The 19,692-nt window shown below is 44.0% G+C and overlaps 1 protein-coding gene across 12 annotated transcripts in view; it reads left to right on the plus strand.

Moving 5' to 3' along the window:
• The window catches only part of ubap2l (ubiquitin associated protein 2-like), a 29,902-nt gene that overhangs the window by 2,382 nt on the left and 7,828 nt on the right, over positions 1–19,692 (plus strand). For 5 of the 12 annotated variants that reach the window (XM_013135689.3, XM_013135688.3, XM_020050286.2 and 2 more), the window contains exons 5-24: positions 3,096–3,270; positions 3,496–3,591; positions 5,129–5,183; positions 7,039–7,083; positions 7,866–7,972; positions 8,390–8,452; positions 9,078–9,130; positions 10,828–10,916; positions 11,004–11,184; positions 11,540–11,741; positions 12,178–12,482; positions 13,770–13,942; positions 14,386–14,506; positions 14,638–14,677; positions 15,120–15,300; positions 15,431–15,497; positions 15,620–15,923; positions 16,030–16,130; positions 18,284–18,337; positions 18,533–18,614. In XM_013135689.3, coding sequence (XP_012991143.2) covers positions 3,096–3,270; positions 3,496–3,591; positions 5,129–5,183; positions 7,039–7,083; positions 7,866–7,972; positions 8,390–8,452; positions 9,078–9,130; positions 10,828–10,916; positions 11,004–11,184; positions 11,540–11,741; positions 12,178–12,482; positions 13,770–13,942; positions 14,386–14,506; positions 14,638–14,677; positions 15,120–15,300; positions 15,431–15,497; positions 15,620–15,923; positions 16,030–16,130; positions 18,284–18,337; positions 18,533–18,614 — 2,494 coding nt within the window. The remainder of the gene's footprint in view (positions 1–3,095; positions 3,271–3,495; positions 3,592–5,128; positions 5,184–7,038; positions 7,084–7,865; positions 7,973–8,389; positions 8,453–9,077; positions 9,131–10,827; positions 10,917–11,003; positions 11,185–11,539; positions 11,742–12,177; positions 12,483–13,769; positions 13,943–14,385; positions 14,507–14,637; positions 14,678–15,119; positions 15,301–15,430; positions 15,498–15,619; positions 15,924–16,029; positions 16,131–18,283; positions 18,338–18,532; positions 18,615–19,692) is intronic. The other 7 variants (XM_010902061.3, XM_013135692.3, XM_013135690.3 and 4 more) reach the window with 5 other exon arrangements.

The raw sequence follows: 19,692 nt of genomic DNA on the forward strand, positions 1-19,692 counted from the left end.
GGGCTTAGTGAGAGAGGGAGTAACCAACATTAGCCATCCAGCTTTCTACACGGGTGAATTCTAACTTCCACTTCAGATGATCTGTGACTTAGTCATGCATTCAAGGGAAACTTAGACCCACAGTACAAGAATGGATTGCTGCTCCAGCATCCAGAATGAAACAGAGGTACTCATCAAAACAGTGTGTAATTTTGTCACCTGTATTGATAGTAATATTGTCACCTACAGTACAGGCCAAAAGTTTGGACACACCTTCTCATTCAATGCGTTTCCTTTATTTTCATGACTATTTACATTAATTCTCACTGAAGACATCAAAACTATGAATGAACACGTGGAATTATGTACTTAACAAAAAAGTGTGAAATAACTGAAAACATGTCTTATATTCTAGTTTCTTCCAAGTAGCCACCCTTTGCTCTGATTACTGCTTTGCACACTCTTGGCATTCTCTTGATGAGCTTCAAGAGGTAGTCACCTGAAATGGTTTTCCAACAGTCTTGAAGGAGTTCCCAGAGATGCTTAGCACTTGTTGGCCCTTTTGTCTTCACTCTGCAGTCCAGCTCACCCCAAACCATCTCGATTGGGTTCAGGTCCGGTGACTGTGGAGGCCAGGTCATCTGGCGCAGCACTCTATCACTCTCCTTCTTGGTCAAATAGCCCTTACACAGCCTGGAGGTGTGTTTGGTGTCATTGTCCTGTTGAAAAATAAATGATGGTCCAACTAAACGCAAACCGGATGGGATGGCATGTCGCTGCAGGATGCTGTGGTAGCCATGCTGGTTCAGTATGCCTTCAATTTTGAAGGCAGCAAAGCACCCCCACACCATCACACCTCCTCCTCCATGCTTCACGGAGGGAACCAGGCATGTAGAATCCATCCATTCACCTTTTCTGCGTCGCACAAAGACAGGGCGGTTGGATCCAAAGATCTCAAATATGCACTCGTCAGACCAAAGCACAGATTTCCACTAGTCTAGTGTCCATTTCTTGTGTTTCTTGGCCCAAACAAATCTCTTTTGCTTGATGCCTCTCCTTAGCAGTGGTTTCCTAGCAGCTACTTGACCATGAAGGCCTGATTCATGCAGTCTCCTCTTAACAGTTGTTCTAGAGATGTCTGCTGCTAGAACTGTGTGGCATTCAGCTGGTCTCTAATCTGAGCTGCTGTTAACCTGCAATTTCTGAGGCTGGTGACTCGGATGAACTTATCCTCAGCAGCAGAGGTGACTCTTGGTCTTCCTTTCCTGGGGCGGTCCTCATGTGAGCCAGTTTAGTTGTAGCGCTTGATGGTTTTTGCAACTGCACTTGGGGACACATTCAAAGTTTTCTCAATTTTCCGGACTGACTGGCCTTCATTTGTTAAAGTAATGAGGTCCACTCATTTCTCTTTACTTAGCTGATATGAATTCTAACAGTTTTCCAATAGGGCTGTCGGCTGTGTATCAACCTGACTTCTGCACAACATAACTGATGGTCCAAACCCCATTAATAAGGGAAAATATTCCACTAATTAACCCTGACACGGCACACCTGTGAAGTGAAAACCATTTCAGGTGACTACCTCATGAAGCTCATTGAGAGAACACCAAGGGTTTGCAGCACTACTAAAAAAGCAAAGGGTGGCTACTTTGAGGAATCTAGAATATAAGACATGTTTTCAGTTCATTTCACACTTTTTTTTTAAGTACATAATTCCATATGTGTTCATTCATAGTTTTGATGCCTTCAGTGAGAATCTACAATGTAAATAGTAATGAAAATAAAGAAAACGCATTGAATGAGGTGTCCAAACTTTTGGCCTGTACTGTATATTGATAGTAATTGTATCAATGTCATTCACAAATGAAAGAAAAACATGCGTTGTTGTGCCATGAAATGAAATAGCTTTGTCAGTGTGAAGTTCGTCTTCAGTCTCACTAGCAATTTCTCAATTCTTATGACTTTTCCTTGTAGTAAAAAACGAGTAGGCCTATTTCAAGCTAATAAGCTATTCAAATGGTCAATGGTAAAAGCCATACAGTTCATTAATGCGGTTCAACACAATGCTTAGTGGTGTCTAGCTAAACATTCAAACTTGGCGTGATGTTAATGCATGACAAAATGATCTAATGTTGAGAAGCAATTTTATGGCTGGCATACAATGTCCGAAATTTACTTTTTGGCTCACCTGCCAAGGGGACTGGATTAAAAAAATCACCTAACCAAAATACATTTACTGGACAAAATAATTTCCTTTTCGTGTCATGTATATATTAATTTCAGTACATTTCATTGAAGTTTTTATTTCCAATGACAAATTAGTTGTTTCTGCTTTTATCTTTAGCATACAGGCCACACAGAACAACTCGTCACCACAGCCTCAGCATAACATTTTAACCAGCCTCTTGAAACTCTAACTCCAAAACTCTCACAGAAAGTTATTTTTCTATGTCATGCTACAAACGTTTTTTTTGTGTAGCAATAACGTAATCTCTTTACATCTCTCTCTTCCATGTCAACTTAACATTATTTGACTGTACTTATTTTACATAATTCCCTAATAACCTAATTACTCCCCCTCAATCATTCTTTGAAACTGTTCACAAATTGCCTCCCCGATTTATAACAATCCCTCTCCAAACCTAATGAGCAAAAGGAAATTAACAACGATAACATAAAAAAAATCAGCTTTTCTTTATATTAGAAAAGTTAACGTAGAGAACTAAGCGCTAACCTTTTCTAAATGTGCGCCACATTATAATATTATTTACGTTATATATGCTTGTGTTAAATTAGTGTTTTTCTTTTCCTCCTCTTGACAATTTAGCAGATAAGAGCTTGCACTCTACTTGTTTAATTGCTGACATAGCCGTTATCCCACTCTACCAATCAGAGTGCTATATTCTCAACGTATGCATCCAGAGGCAACACAAACATCAAGTTTCACTTCCAGTTTCCATGATGTGGTACTGGCGCGTTGTATCAGCATATTTCTATGAGTACGAGTACATGAGCCATGTATCAGCCTGATACTAGTATTGGTGCATCCTTATTCAATAGTTAGGATTTGGGCCTTATGCAATTTTATTGAGCCTATGTCTCACCTCTCTCCTCAGGACTCCTGGGAGATGGTGGGGAAGAAGAAAGGCATGTCGGGTCAAAAGGAGCCTGGGCAGGGTGAGACCGGAGAGGAAGGGAAGGAGAACCGGGAGAGAGGAGCCGAGAGGGATGTGGCACGTCGTAGGGGCGGGGCCCCGCGCAGGGGCCGAGGAGCCAGCAGAGGGCGTGAGTGTGAGTGGACTTTGCCTTTAGGGTCATGGGACGTCATAACAGCACATCAGTTGTAGCCCCTGAACTGAAGTTGGGTGGGACAGGTTTATAGACCGACAACAGGTGTCACAGAAATGCAGTTTACAGATATATTTTTCTATTACACTGACTATTGACAGGTCTAACTTGGAACCTCCTATCTGACTCCACCCTTTTGACTCTAATGCTCCCTTCCTCTGCTCCCAGTTCGTGGACAGGAGAATGGTCTGGATGGGGGGAAGGCTGGTGGAATACCAGGCAGGGGAACAGAACGAGGCCGTAGGGGGAGAGGCAGAGGCCGAGGTAAATCCCATCCATTCTGTATGATTTGGCCCAATGAAACAATGGCATTTGAATGGTTCAGTGTTCTGACATTATTATTTTTTTTGGTCTTCAAGAAGATGAATTTTCCTGTACTTCTGTCTTGGTGTACTGTTACCATAGGTACTTGTTCCGGGCAATGTATTAGCCATTCCATATGATATCACAGCATTCCTTATGATTTTAACTATACCTTCCATACATGCTGCCCATGGAATGGTAGAAGTAGTTGTTAACTTTTTGCGCTATAATGCCAGAACATTTAGAAGATCATATTGCCAGCAGCTTGAGTGCTGTTTGTGGCCTTCTGACAATGCCTGTTGGCATAACTGCGTATGTATTTCTTGTGTTTTTGTATGTGACGAGTACAATTTTAATTGTTGTAGTTAAACAGACATTTAATGTACAGGTCCTCATGAATGAAGAGTGCAGGAAAATTGGCCTATAGGTCCGAGTGCTGTATGAATAATTTCATTGTATTTACATTGTTAATTGAAACCAATATTTCAAATTTGTTTCTCTGCTTCTAATGTTAGCAAACAAAGTAGCTCAAACTACCACACAACACAGTTTTTTCTCTCTGGGCTCAAATCTGATCAATTCTTTTAGAATTTTTTTTGTCAGTATTCAGTTCTTTCAGCAGCAAACAGAATAACCATTAGGTTGTTGTAATCACTATGTTATCCATTTACCTGTGGTAAATGTCACATCCTAAAAATAAGCTTTTAAGATCTTGAGTGTATATCTGTCACAAAGACTACCCTTTCACTGTCACAGACAGGTGTCGTTTTGAGTTTAAGTTAGCTGTTTTAAACAATCGCAGCAAATGGTTTTATATACAAATTGATCGCCATAAAGAACGTTGTTTAGCATCAATGTAGCAAATGGTAGGTTTGCTTATTCCGGATTGTTTGAGTTGAAGCTGTTTTTTGGTTTTCACTGGACTTTATTTTGCCTTGTCCATGGGATCTGGTTATTTCCTGTTTGCTTTTCATTGGCTCTGTTAGTACAGCTGAGACTAGAATCAATGTTTTGGCATTCTGACCTCTTCTGCCATGGTCTAGACCTATAAAAGCTTTTGTTCAAATCTAAAATGTTACGAAAAGTTGTTCCAAGCATATGGTATGACCCAGTACCAACTGTAAATTCAAGTCATTAACTTTTTTTTATGCGCTTGTGGCAGATACCTATTTTGCGTGTCCTGTATCTCAACCCTATACAAGAGCTTAATTCAGTCAGTATTGGGTTATGTAATAACTTGACCAACTATTGGTTTTAGCCGCCCAAAAAGGTTTTGGAGTGAGCTAACCAGCTAGAATGTGCATGTAGCACTGATTTGACCATTTAAATTGATCTTGCACAACCATGTAGGAGGTGCAAATATACAAAATGGTCGCAACCTGGAGCTGTAAAATGGTGGCCAATCTGAGACCTGCATTCATCTCAATTTTCATCCTGGGACAATGCAATACCAGTAGTGTTAGGTTTTTATCTCTTCATCACTTGTCTGTCCCTCTAGGAGGAGAGCGGGAACGAGGCAGGCGGGGGGGCAGGTTTTCGGCGCAGGGCATGGGGTAAGTGGACACCTGTGCTGCTCTCGGAGGGAAATTATGCTTCCCTCTTACCTGTTGCCATGGTCACCAGAGAGCGGGACCCAAGCCTATTGTTTAGCCTTAATCCAATAGAGCAAGACTATACCTTGGCCAGATCAGGTGGGAACTTATAGGCTATACTTAAACCTGTATGTTCATTAATTGGTGCGCTTTTGTCTCTATCAGTTTTGCATTAACGTCAAATTGATTCTACGCCATACAGGTGGGGATTATTTTCAATTGAACAAAATCTGCTCTCTGTGACCCTGGGATCCGGTGTGTTCTAGCTCCCTGTCATTTCCTTTCGGTTAAATAGGGCACTGGTTTGTGTGAGAGGTTGTCTGTCAGTATGCAGTGTCCCCTACACTGGTCATTGAGTGCCCTAGGTGTCCTCCAGAAGTGTTCAGGCCTATGCACATTTTAATGCTTTGCCAAGGTTTTCTGTGGCTAGATTAACTGCCAGCAAAACCGGCTTCGCTAACGAGCAATCATTTGCATTACATAAGAAATGCATGTATGTTTTCTATCTCATTATGCGCGGGTAGTTTAGTGGTTATTCGGGCCAGTAACCGAAAAGCCTCTAGTTACGATTCCTCAGCAGACATGGTGAAGAATCTGTCAATTCGCACTTAAGCAATGCACCACACCTTAATGGCTTTAGGGCCTCTGTTAACAACTGACCTTGGCTGTGAGGGTTTCTCGTCTGGTGGGGGGTGAAGTGCAAAAAGAAAACGATACATCCAGTTCACTTGTTTAATACCCAATTGTAGGGCAAGTACCCACTGATTTGTTATTGTAATATATATCGTAACCCGTAGTTGGCTCTACAGTTACTCCTTTCGGACCATCCTCAGGCCGCAGTGAGAGCGCCTAGGGTTGTCAAAGACCAGGCTCTGTGGGGGTGGGCACTGCTGGTGTGGGCACTGCTGGTGTGGGCTCCTCGCCAGGGGATGCAGCAGGTTAACGCTTCCTCAAAGACAAGCCTGCATGTTTATCTCCTCCCTTTGGAAAGAAATAACGGTCATCAATGTCTGAAGCACCTGGTTTTGTGTGTGATGTCTGCGAACAGGGCTTGACTGTGAGATACATCAAGGTCCAGTGAGCTGATCGTAAGCCTCTTGAAAAGCAAAAACCAACAACTCTTACGTGTTTTAAATGGCTACCAATATGCCAGTACCTAATTTTAACCAAGTTGAAAGCGTTTTTCTGAAGGATAATCTGTGGTTCCAGTATGGACATGGAAGTGTAAGAGGAGTGAGCTGACATTTTCGCTGTTGCAGAACGGCAACAGTAAGGGCGACGTTTGTGTGTGAGTTTGGCCTGGTCCCGCGGCGACTAACCCGGAGCTCGCCGTAGGTTCGCGTCAGTGGTCAGCCAGGCAGTTTGTGTGGCGATGTCTAACGCGTCCGTCTCTGGGCGCGTCGCTTCCGCTGCTTCTGTTGCGCGGCCTTTACTGGAGCCTGTGTTTGCATGAGTGTGTTCTGTTGGTTCTAACCGTTGCCTCTCCTCCTGTATGGTAATACCATTACTATTACTTACGGAAAACACGGTGTTCCGTCTTGTTTGTTCGGCCTGTTTCCCTTTTTGATTCTAGTCTACCAGCTACACCCATAGAAAGTGACGCTGCCCCAACAGTGCGGCGCTCACAGATAACGTGTGTTGCAGAAGTGCGTGTGGAGTGTAATGACTTATGTCCATGCATGTGATTTCCCCCCCCCCCCCCTTACATTCTTCTGTTCCAGTGATAAAGAAATATAGTCTCAAAACCACACACATTGCATCCCCCACTGTCCCTGTTGTGCTGCTTGTAATCGTTGCTGTTGTTTTTCCTCTAAAGCCAGATTGATAAGGGGCCCAGATATGATTTTTCAGGAGACGAGAGGTGAGTGCACCGCCACTGGTGTGTCAAGTGTGTCAATCTTGCTTTCTGTTCGGGGTGGGGATGGGATTCTTTTTGTGCTGAATCTAATTAGGGAAAGATGGAGATAGTGTGGCTTAAGGCAGAAAACGGGGTAAGCAAAAAAACTGACTGGGCTTCCCCAATTTCACAATAAGGGGTTAAACGGCAGCAGTCTTCTGCATGTCAAGGGATGAACCTGTACACACAAGCCCCAAAAGTCTCCCTCCCTGATAATCTACAGTGCCCTATTTTTGGTCTTTAATGGAAGCTAGTTTAAACACACATAGTCAAGAGTTCCACTAAGATCTTGGAAACTTCCGGGAACCTACTGAATTGCATTAGGTTCAACTGCCCTATGCTTATATGGCTTCACCGTTTCGACATGCCTGAGTCTGAACCAAGCGAGAGAACAGTTATTTTTAGGAGCGCGTGTGCTTTTCCCCTTTTTGCCTTCTGTGACGCAACTTGTCAAAAGACCTATGAGAGATGTTAATCAAGACAGTGCCAGAGAAAGTTAAAGCGCTGCCTGGATTATTCTCCCCCCTGTTCTTTGGTTGTCCTCCAGTCTTTATCGAACGTGTCCTTTTTGACATTGCTTAGATGAACGCTGTTTAACAGACATCTCCCCAGTCACTTCCTCTCCTATCTCGCCGCTCGCTCACTTCCTGTTCAACAGTATTACGCCCCCCACCCCCAGTGAAATGCTCCAGTTGGTAGGTGCACAGGAAACGGTGACTCTCAAAACCACGGCTCCTCTCTTTCAGGACATTCAACCCGGCAGACTATGCCGAGCCGGCCCAGACAGAGGAGAGTTACGGCAGTGGAACAACCTGGAACAACAGGGGCAACCTGGAGCCAGAGGAAGGAGCCAGTAAGGAACTCAGCCTTGTGTTCTAGCCTCAGTCCAAAAGCACTTAACCTAGGCCAATCCACCTTCTTCAGATTTGGATGCTGCCTTAATGGGGCTCCCCGGAACTAATAAACTGACATTTCTGAGTTTCATAGTTCCAACTTGAATGTGAACTTGGCTTTGGCCCTTAGTTTTGAAGGATGGTGTTGTCAGCATTATGGTCCATCTAGCTTTCTGTTTGATGTCTTCTAGCAAACCTGGTAGAGCATTTCAACCCGAATAGTGGGTTTGACACAGACCACCCATGTTTGAAATGTATGCTTGCTTTACCGCTGCTTTAAGTGTCTGCTCAAAGACAGTTTGTTATTCGTTGACCTTTTGGACAGTGACCTGTTCTGTAGTGTTGCCACAGGTGTAATGTTTCCTTTTATCTTCTAGGGATTGAGTACTCGGCAGGAGTAGAGGGAACCAGTTACCAACCCAAGTTTGAATCTGCCCCTGGTAAGGTTAAACTTTAAATTTTTGTGGCCAGTCACATCCAACCTCCCATTTGTTTTGACAAATGATAAGCAGGTTTATTATGGGAGCCTGTTCACTTTAACCTCTGTTTATTTGTCAGGAAAAAAATCTTACCATGGACCCATAACATTTTATTCATAGGACTAAGACAGTCCCCTTGTAGAGAACTGTTAAAAAGACTGGCATTGTGAGTCAGTAGTGGACCAAAATCCAACCCATGTTGTCTCGTACACATGTGCCAAGGGCAGCGGTTTAGACTGGTTGATTACCCTAGGCCACAAATGTCCATTGTCATAAGAGCAAACTTTAAAAAGTGAAATTCGCAGGTCTCGTGTTTAATGTTATTATTAAAATTGGAAACAATGAATCATTCCTGGAATTACAGGTTGCTATACTGTTAAGCCATAGTCGACAACGACGTGATCTCTGTTTTGATTACTTCCTGTTCTGTTAAGGGTCTTTGGCTCTGCTGAAGGTAGAAACATTTGAAATGAAGGGTCTAACTGCTAGTGGCCTAACACTTTTGTTGCTGCATTATGGTATGCCCCACTGGTTGGTTTCAAACAAGATTTCTTTCTAAGCTGTTTACTTCTTTGCTTACCTCTAGGTGCATGGAGGTCTGCTACAGAAGAGTGGGGTACTGAGGATTGGAATGAGGATGTGAGTACTTATTTTTGCCGGACTGCGTAAGCGGAGCCGGCCTAGAAGAGTGAATCCGTCCCTGACTGACTGAGTGACTGACTTCCCATAACAGTCTAAAAGCAGTATGCCTGAGCTTCAGGACAGAAAAAACGCTGGCTACAACTTTACGTAGCTATGTTATAGGAAGCCTAAAATAAAACGGTTCTGGTGGATATTAGGATTTGTTCAGGATAGACACACTTCGCAGGCTTCACGATTCTCTCATCTTTTCACTTGACAAAAAGTAAGTTAACTTTAGAGATGGCCATTCGAGATTTCGTTACCGTTCTTCTAGCAGCAGGATATTATGTTAGCAGTGCTAACTCAGATTTTCTTTTTCAAAATAAAAGCCATCATTGAACTATATAAGTTAATATGGATAACAATTTTGTCTGTACATTTTGTTAAATGTTCCAATGTTATTCTTGTCTGTTATTTTTCAGACTACATTAACTATATTGCGTTATTTCAATTGTCTTTTATTGTGATAAAGAAAATCTGAGTGATTCCAGCATAATATCCTGCTGCAAAATAACGCTAATGAAGCCTCTAATGGCCATCCCTATCGTCACCTATGTCATTCCCAAATGGCTAATTAGCTGTTAAAACGGCCAGTGGCAAAAGAGGATTTGTTCAGGATAGACAAACCTCGCTGGCTACAACCTTGAGTATATATGTTATGTGAAGCTTAAAATGTAACTGTTACTATATTGCGACTATTTCCGGGTGGATTTTTTAATTTTGTTTTAGGATTTGTTCAGGATAGAACACTTTGCTGGCTACACGATTCTCTTCTTTTCACTTGACGAAAAGTCAGTTATCGTCACCTATATTGATACAGTAGTTATTGTATCAATGTCATTCATCAAAGCCATAAACTTCATAGATGCTATTTGTGGTGGAGGTAGAATTAATAAGAAACCTTACTCAGTTTAACACAATATAATGGCATCTGGAGACATTACTTGCTAATAAGCTTTTAAAATGTCCAGTGGCAAAAGTTATACAGTTCATAGCTGCTATTTGTGGTGGAGGTAAACTTAATAAGAAATGTTACTCAGTTTAACGCTAGTTAATGGTGTCTAACTAAATATTCAAACTTGGCGTGATGTTAATAAGTGAAAATAATATAGTATAAGAGGCTATACTAATGCCTGGCATGTGTGCAGTTTGGTGGCATAGTGGTAAACGACAATGCCTTTCACTTGAGGGACCCAGGTATGATTCTAGAGAGGGCAGCCACGATTAACACATTATTGTGGTCCAGCTGAACTAGGCTTGCCTGGTTTCTTGTTTTTTTATAGTACTTTTATTGAAAAAAATTTACGTTGTTTATTAAGTGGTGTCAGTATTTGTGCTAGACATTTTTAATCCACGCTATCTGTCTATTTATTTTATATTTTAACACCAAATATTGCCACTCTAACACATTCTTGTCTGGCAAAATACTGGTTCTCTATGTGGACCATTCAGTTTTCTTGTAGCTGTAAAGTAACTCTCCATATTGATGTAGGACTATCAAGGGCTTGATTTGTTGTCAGGTGAATTCAGTTTTTAGTTCTGGAATGTTTCAAGTACAGATTGGCTAGTGGTCCTCTGATGAAAGTGTTTGAGAACAGCTTAAATGCTCTGTGGTGATTTCATTTCTCTCTATCCGTCTTTCTCTTCATCACTAGCTGTCTGAGACCAAGATTTTCACGTCCTCGAATGTGGCCTCTATGCCCCTCCCCATGGAGAATGTCCCTACCATCACTGCAGGACAGAGGTGGGCTGTATTGGCTATCACACACATCCACTATCTGATCATTTTTTTTGGGTGCTGCTATCTAACTCTGACCTCTGCTCCCTGCAGGATTGATCTGGCGGTGTTGCTGGGGAAGACTCCCCCATCCTCCTCCTCTGAGGCCACAGGCCCAATGGAGGCCAGTCAGCCCCCATCCCTCCCCCAGTCACTGGTCTTCAGCAATTCCAAGCAGGGTGTGCCGCTGTCCAAACCTCCGTCCAGCAGCACCCCCTACACCCAGCACAGCATGGTGAGCTGTTTTCTTTTGTAAAAGTCTCTTTGAAGGGGTACTATGAATCCTGCTTCAGACGGAATTTAAACAATACCTCCTCTTCCCTTGCCGAACTAGACCGGGATAGTATTAGTTATTGTAGATGGGGTGGGGGGAATAGTACTGCAGGCATCTAAAGTGAGTATGAGGAGACTGCATGCCAAACAGTGATAAATGGATTGGTGAGAAACTTAAATTAACTGCAGATGTTTTGTGGTGCTTTATGATGGATTTATGCTAGTAGTATGTGTTACATATGGCCCCTTTGTGTTTTGGCAATATACCAGCAGAGCTGTACCATTGTTTCACATCTCCCAACTTTGTTCTGTTGCAGGTGAACATGCTCAGCAAGGGCTTTGGGGAGGTTGGGGACCCTAAAGGAGGCAGCACAGGAACAACTAGCGGCTCCCAGTTTTTGGAGCAGTTCAAGACGGCCCAAGCCTTAGCGCAGCTGGCCGCCCAGCACTCCCAAGCAGTACAGCCTAGCACCAGTCCTTCTTCCTGGGACACCGGCCCCGCAGCGCTGAGCCAGTATGGTGAGAAAACATGCAGAGATTAGACTTTTGTAGATTTCCACTTTAACGGCACTGCGTTGACCGTTGAAATATATATTTTATGGAGCTTGTGCTGCATACTTTGAAATATATTTAGGTGTGCACAGTGAAAAATACTGTAGCTATTAAAATGCTAGAAACCTTAATTCTCCCAGGTGGACTGGTTAATAGACATTCTAGGTCACTTAATCTGTCCACTGGTTAAAAAGAAAGGGTTCAATTGGCAGTGGAATTGGCATCAGGGTAGACAATTGAATATGAAGGATGTGAACAAAGTTGGTCTTGGAGAGTTTAATTTGCTTGTGTGACTGGTACCAGTTATGAACAAACCCAAATTTAATGTCCTGTTGCTGGGCTTACGATCATAATTTTCTTTTTTTACTATTTCCGTTCCTTAATCCTTCGTTCTCCCCTGCAGACATGAAGGCACAACCAGAGCCTACGGTCCACAGCCCCTTCACTAAGCGCCAGCCCTACCAACCCACCTCCTCAGCCTCCATGTTGGAGGCTTTTCTCCCCACCTCTTCCGTCTCCTCTTCCTCCTTGACCCCACAGAGTGCCGCCTCATCCCAAACAGCGCCCTCAGTCCATCCCAAGATGGCAGCGCCCAACCTGGGGCAGCAAGTTTCGTCTAGCTCGTCAGACGCCCAGGGCTCCAGCCCCCTGCCACTACAGCAGCACAAACTCAAGCAGCAGAAGAAGAAGACCTCAATCACAACAAAGGTAATGCTACATACACTCATGCAAGGACAATAAAACCTTCATGGTTTGCTGTGCCCACACTTTCTCACAGCAAATGGCTGCTGTGCCCACACTTTCTCACAGCAAATGGCTGCTGTGCCCACACTTTATCGCAGCAAATGGCTGCTGTGCCCACACTTTCTCGCAGCAACTTGTTGCAGTGACCACACTTGCTCACAACAAACATATCTGATCAGTGCTTTACTTTTTTAAGATTATCACCATAAGACCACCATTTGTCCCTTGATCTTGTTTCTACTTAAAACCTGGTCAACTAACATGTTCGTTTATCACTGCGCTGATCAGCCGGTCCCAGTTTACCAGAAAGGTACATTCCATCTTTCCACCCTTACTCAAGAAACCCATCCTTCATCTGTAACCTTCCTGTCTTTTCAAATGTACTACAGAAAGTACTTGTTGAAGAAATCTTCAGTCTGTCCAGAGTGTCTTTTGAATAGGATTCTTCATTATCGAGCAATCTCATAACGTGAATAAAAAACCCATTAAGACTTGATGTTCCTACTGTGGTTTTCAAGGACATGTCCACTATTTCTAGATATAATATCTTTGTCAGTCTATCTAGTGGGCTACATTCAACTATACCTCAGAACTCTTGCAATTAAATAATCAAGCTCTCCACTCCACATTGTAAATCAGCTTCTTTCACATTTGTCTTTGAGTGACAAAAAGTCTTCCAGTCTGGCTTCTGATCCTTGTTCAAAACTGATTGAAGTTACAAAGACAGATGGCTGCTGATTTTGTTTCATTTTTTTTAGCTGATACACCTGCAATCAACAGTCAGGCCATCCACCTGCCCTTTGGTGTCAGGTTTGAGCCTGCCTTTTTTCAATTGTAGAAATATGACCCATTGTCATACCTTCACTCTGCCATCTACACTTTCATCTTCCCTAAGGCAGTGCGCTGTCTAGGGCCTCTACGCCAAATTACTTCAGCGACATTACCTCATTCAGCGGGCTACCTTGCACTCTCTTCTTCAGCCTGTCCCTACTGCCTGAAGTCACCAAGACTCTTAGGACTATATGGGACTGCAATTATGTCTGCAATTCCCGCTCTCCACTCTGGTTAGAGCGGCACCATAACTAGGAGCTGTTATAACAAACCTGAAAAGCCACTTCTCTATATAGTTTGAGATTCGTAGTAGTCCCAATCCGGCATGTATTTAGCTTGTCGCCTACTAGTGATGTATGTTGAGTTTGTTAAGGAGTTTCCTCACCTCACTCCCCCTCACATGACTTGTGTTTATTTCAGATCCCAGCGACGGCGGTGGAGATGCCAGGCTCTGCAGACATCTCCGGGCTTAACCTGCAGTTTGGGGCTCTGCAATTTGGCTCTGAACCTGTGCTCTCGGAGTATGACAGCGTTGCAGCCGCCACCACCACTAGCAGCCAGGTTCAAAACAGCCTTTACACAAGCTCAAGCAGGTTAGTACCCCAAAAGTAGTAAAATAATGTTAGAACAGTGTCTTTTTTGATCGTTGAGGAAATATTCAGATTATTGAGGCATTTCAGTATGGCTACAGACACTACTAGTTGTTATTCCAAATGTGCGGACTTCTCTAACTCTTGTAACGGCTTAGCCATTTACTGTAATTCCTACTTTATATGCCGACTACACTCTGGCAGTAGTCTTTAGGTGTTTATTTGACTCAATTTCAGCTTTGCTGCAGTCAAGCCCAATCTTCTCTACAAGGTTTTCTCTCTAGTGGTTATGCTGATGAGACCGCTGGTATATAACGCACTTTGTAGACTTTTCATTATAATGCAATGTGTTACAAGGTTTTTATCAGACTGTGCCAGTCCCACTTAAAGTTTGAGACCGAACTAGCCCATTACTGGGTTTAATGCCCCTACTTCTCTTTCTCAAGCGAGGCAACGCCCTCCCTCTCTAACCCCAGTCAGATGGACTTGTACGAGCAGAGAGGTCCACAGGTGCGACGCTATCCCACCTCCGTCTCCTCCTCCCCACAGAAAGACATGCAGAACAAGGTAAGCTTCCATTCTTGTATTCGGTCCTGTTTTTACTGAATGGGCTGTTTCTTTGGTATGGTGTTTGTGTGATGCTAAGTGTTTGTGTGATGTTAAGATGCTTATTGAATCTGTCTTGTTTGTTTTTTCAGAATGGCTTCAATTCTGTACAGACAACACAATCTGTGGAAGGTGAGTTATTTCAGTAGCAATGCGGTTGTGTAATCAAGTGAGAATGTGGGGGTTCTGGCCAACAAGGCTAGTGTTAAGTGCTTCTATACTAATGGATTTCATGTAGGTTAAGTACACAGGAACTATGTCATTGTTTTGTATTTTAAGGTTCCAGTTAGCAATAGGAAGGCCAGCTGAGTAGTTCTGATTTAAATATTACTGCCATAATTCATCTGCTGACATCTACAGCATTTCCTAAAAAAGTCTACTAAACACTTATTTTGTTGATTTTCAGTTGATGGAATGTTCTTTAGCAGTTTTATTGTGAAATGGTTGAAGCTAATACAACTCTAACTGTCCATCTATGGACCAGGTCTCCAATCAGACAGTATGTGTATTGTAGTGCTATTGCCCATCTGGGTTGGCACTAATCCCAGAATCTTTCTCTCATTCTCCTTTCCAGCTGCAGCAGGCTCTGCAGTGTCTGTAAAGTCGGCCTCTGATTCGGCTACGCCCGCGTCAGTCTCCATGGCTACTTTGACTGAGAGTGCCTCAGGCCCTTCCTCCAATCAGTCATCACTCAGTGCTCTGGGGCACAATGAGGAGCTCCCCTCTAATACCATGCCCCCAACTCAGCACAGCAAGTAAGATGGCACCCTGAGTGGTTTATCTAAAGTGCCTGAGTGCGATAGGTAAACATTAGTGCCGGTTGGAAATTGTTCTTTTGTTTTACGAAATGTATGATGTTTATTTTTATTTTTTTTGCGCCTCCAGTTCACCTTCTACACAACAGAACAGCCTTGCTTTGTCTCAAACCCGCACATCCAACGCCAGTCTAATGGTAAGTTTGCGCAAGAGAAGAAAACGTCAAATGATAGAGAATGCGTCAAATATTTGACTTGGTGGGTTAATCTTTATCTTAACGATCCTTGTGCATATATCCATCTGTCCTTACACCACCAGACTGACGACTCCAGCTTGCTCTCCTCCTTCCCCCCCTCAAACACGACGGTGGCCTCTTCCTCCGTCCCCTCGTCCTCCGTCCCCTCCCCTGCGCAGCAGGTCACCATGGGGGCACCTCAGGCTTCATCGGTAAACACAGCGTCCCAGTCGGCTCCCTCAGCCATGGGCCCGGTTAACAGCCTAGCGGCCATGGGTCTCAACACGGTGGCCTCCATGGGGCCGCCCCCCGTCATCTCAGCAGCCATGTCCACAGCGGCCCAGGCCATCGCTTCCTCCACCTCACGCAGCTCTGCAGTCTCCTCAGGTTAGACATATGTTGTTGGTTAAAGGGTTGTTGTGTCCCATGGTAGATGTACAAAATGGATATAGTTGACAAATTATTTCATATGTTATGTTGTTTGTGTGTGTGGGTCTCTTTACAGGGAAAGCGCCTCCTAACCTTCCCCCTGGAGTGCCGCCTCTGCTGCCCAACCCGTACATCATGGCCCCTGGACTGCTGCATGCCTACGCTGTAAGTGCACCTCTCTGTTTCAGGTCATTCCAATAACTAGGTGTGTCTTTATGGGACGCCCCATTTGTATCTGGTTTTATCTTCCGAAATATGTCACAAGGAGTTGCTAGAACATGACAAGACAACCATATTCGATTACTAAACCCCCAAGCTCTGACCCGGCTGGCCTGTTGCATTGCCATCCGCAGGATCCCTGGGCTGATCAGCATGTAGGATCTGAACCAGGGCCTTGGAATAACACAGCTAACTGCAAATAATTTACTTTACCACTGAGCAGGGCTGTTACCAGGAATCCTGGGCCCCCTTAAAAGAGAGATGCCTGGGCCCCCTCACTTATGGATGACATTGATATTATGATCAGGTACCCACAAGCCATGGGCCCTGTGAATCCGTTCCACTTTTCCCCACCTCTGCTAACTAGCATTAGTTTAATGCCTGTAATCCCTGGCCACAGCTGTTGGAACTGTATGTCATCTGTATGGTCGAACTGTATGTCGTCATCCGCTTATCCGGGGCCGGGTCAGCAGTCTAAGCGAAGATGCCCAGACTTCCCTCTCCCTAGACACTTCCTCCAGCTCTTCCGGGGGGACACCGAGGCGTTCCCAGGCCAGCCGGGAGACATAGTCCCTCCAGCGAAACACCTTCCCAGGAAGGCGTTCCGGAGGCATCCGAAACAGATGCCCAAGCCACCTCAGCTGACCCCTCTCAATGTGGAGGAGCAGCGGCTCTACTCTGAGCTCCTCCCGGGTGACCGAGCTTCTCACCCTATCTCTAAGGGATCGCCCAGCTACCCTGCGGAGAAAGCTCATTTCGGCCGCCTGTATCCGGGATCTTGTCTTTCGGTCATGACCCAAAGCTCATGACTATAGGTGAGAATAGGAACGAAGATTGACTGGTAAATCGAGAGCTTCGCCTTGCAGCTGAGCTCTTTCTTCACCACGACAGACCGATACATCGACCGCATTACTGCAGAAGCTGCACCGATCCGTCTGTCAATCTCCCGTTCTATCCTTCCCTCACTCGTGAACAAGACCCCTAGCTACTTAAACTCCTCCACTTGAGGCAGGCACTCTCCACCATCCTGAAGTTGGCAAGCCACCCTTTTCCGATTGAGGACCCTGGCCTCGGATTTGGAGGTACTGATTCTCATCCCCACCGCTTCACACTCGGCTGCAAACCGTCCCAGTGCATGCTGAAGTTCCTGGTTTGAAGAGGCCAACACGACAACATCATCCACAAAGAGCAGAGACGACATTGTGTGGTCCCCAAACCTGACAGCCTCTGGCTGCGCCTAGAAATTCTGTCAATAAAAATTACTAACAGAACCAGCGACAAAGGGCAGCCCTGCCGGAGTCCAACATGGACTGGGAACAAGTCTGACTCTTACTGCCGGCAATGTGGACCAAGCTCCTGCTTAGCAAAGGACCCAGGACCCCCTATTCCCGAAGCACTCTCCACAGGATGTTGCGAGGGACACAGTTGAATGCCTTCTCCAAATCCACAAAACACGTGGATTGGTTGGGCAAACTCCCATGAACCTTCCAACACCCCGTTGAGGGTGTAGAGCTGATCCAGTTTTCCACGGCCTGGACGAAAACCACACTGTTCCTCCTGAAACCGAGGTTCTACTATCGGCTGTATTCTCCTCTCCAGAACCCTGGCATAGACTTTCCCGGGGAGGCTGAGAAGTGTGATCCTCCTATAGTTGGAACACACCCTCCGGTCCCCCTTCTTAAAAAGAGGGACCACCTCCGGGCCTGGCTCCAGGGTGGGGCCCCGGCTGCGCCATACCGGGCGACGTCACGGACCTTAATTTTTCTCATCATTAAGGCGGTTTTGAACCGCTCTTAGTCTGACCCGTCGCCTAGGACATGTTTGCCTTGGGAGACCCTACCAGGGGCATAAAGCCCCAGACAACATAGCTCCTAGGGTCACTCGGGTACTCAAACCCCTCCACCACGTTAAGGTGGCAGTTCATGGAGGGGGAACTGTATGTAAAAACATAAAAATAAATACAAAACAAAATAAACTATGTAAAAACGTTCAAATGGAATCAAGTTTCTGACTCCTCATTATCCTAGAATATTTTGAAAATGGTGTATCATACAATTGCCAGGAAGGTGTTGGTCTTGTCTCACTGCCTTTTGTCTTAGCCTCAGGTGTACGGCTATGATGACCTACAGATGCTGCAGACAAGAATACCACTGGTGAGTCCAAGCTATCTTACCCGTCCATGGCAAAATATTACTCCTTCTATTGACTACCAACAGCTGGTAACTGTTAGTAATTACTCTTTTTAAAGCTCTTATTAATGTTGCGGTTTATAGAAACGTGTTTCTTGCAGCCCTCTTTTTAAACAGCTGTCTCATTGGTGAAGGATGAATTTGTCTGCTTGTTCTCAGGACTATTACAGCATCCCATTTGCGACTCCCAACACGGCACTGACAGGCAGAGATGGCAGCCTGAGCAACAACCCGTACTCTGGTAAGTAAACCCAATCTTGAATTGTAAACTTAGACCATCCCGCCAACCAGCGACCAATCGCTGGTCGTCATTTGACTGTACTGCATCATTTGACCATACCGCGTCTTCATGGCTGTGCTGGCAGACATCATTGTGGCGGAATAATATCTGTCCACCAGACAATTATTGTCACTAACTGGAACTGATACTGTTGCAACTAGGGATGTGAAATTTTGTAAAACTTGAACTGGCTTTTTTTTAAATCAACTATAAGTAAAGAAACAAATTAAATGTCCCTTGACTTCGCATGTAAGCTGTCACAATGTTTTCCAACCTGCGTATTCATGCTATAGCCTAATTAGTTATTAGGATATATTTTTGGGCCAATAGAAGTAGGAATAAAAAGAGTGTTAAATGCTTCCATGAAAAGATAAGAATACAGTACTGAACAAATAGGCTATTTATGACTTGGGAGGTTAGACAATGCCCAGTTAGCTGCAAGTTTTGTATAGACCCTTTTTGTGTTAGTAAACATTGTATTATGTGTGTGGAGTCGAACTGGTGGCAGAAAGTAACAGTAACCTCTTAACAACATATATCATCCGGACAACTTTTCCAAATATTTTGTTAAGAAAATGTTATATCACAGATTATATTACCGTATATCCTATTAATTCATTAAATGCTTGAATAAATACTGAGTGATGTAAGCTAAACTATCTAAGTATAAGCAATTTAGTTTGTTTGCATGCTAATTCTGCTTTCACGCTAGTTAATGTTGCTAATGTTGGTCCATGGTGTTTACCATTGTGAAATAGCCTACTGAGAATGCCAGCTTTGTGGTTGCTGCTGTTACTTATTTATCGTTATTATTATAACTACATAATTAGCCTGTGTGTGATAAACAGTGGGCAATACTTTGCCTGATATGAAATGAGCACTCCGCATGATTTTATCAGTCCAGTCTGTCGGTTTAATGGATTGCAACCATAAACATTTGCATTTAGCTTAAAATGGTGACTTCGACTACGTTATTCTATAAAAATGAAGGCCATCTTTTTTTGCATTCCTATTCTGACATCCAACGGCACAAGAAGAC

The sequence above is a fragment of the Esox lucius genome, chromosome 10, assembly GCF_011004845.1.
Source record: "Esox lucius isolate fEsoLuc1 chromosome 10, fEsoLuc1.pri, whole genome shotgun sequence".
NCBI lineage: Eukaryota > Metazoa > Chordata > Actinopteri > Esociformes > Esocidae > Esox > Esox lucius.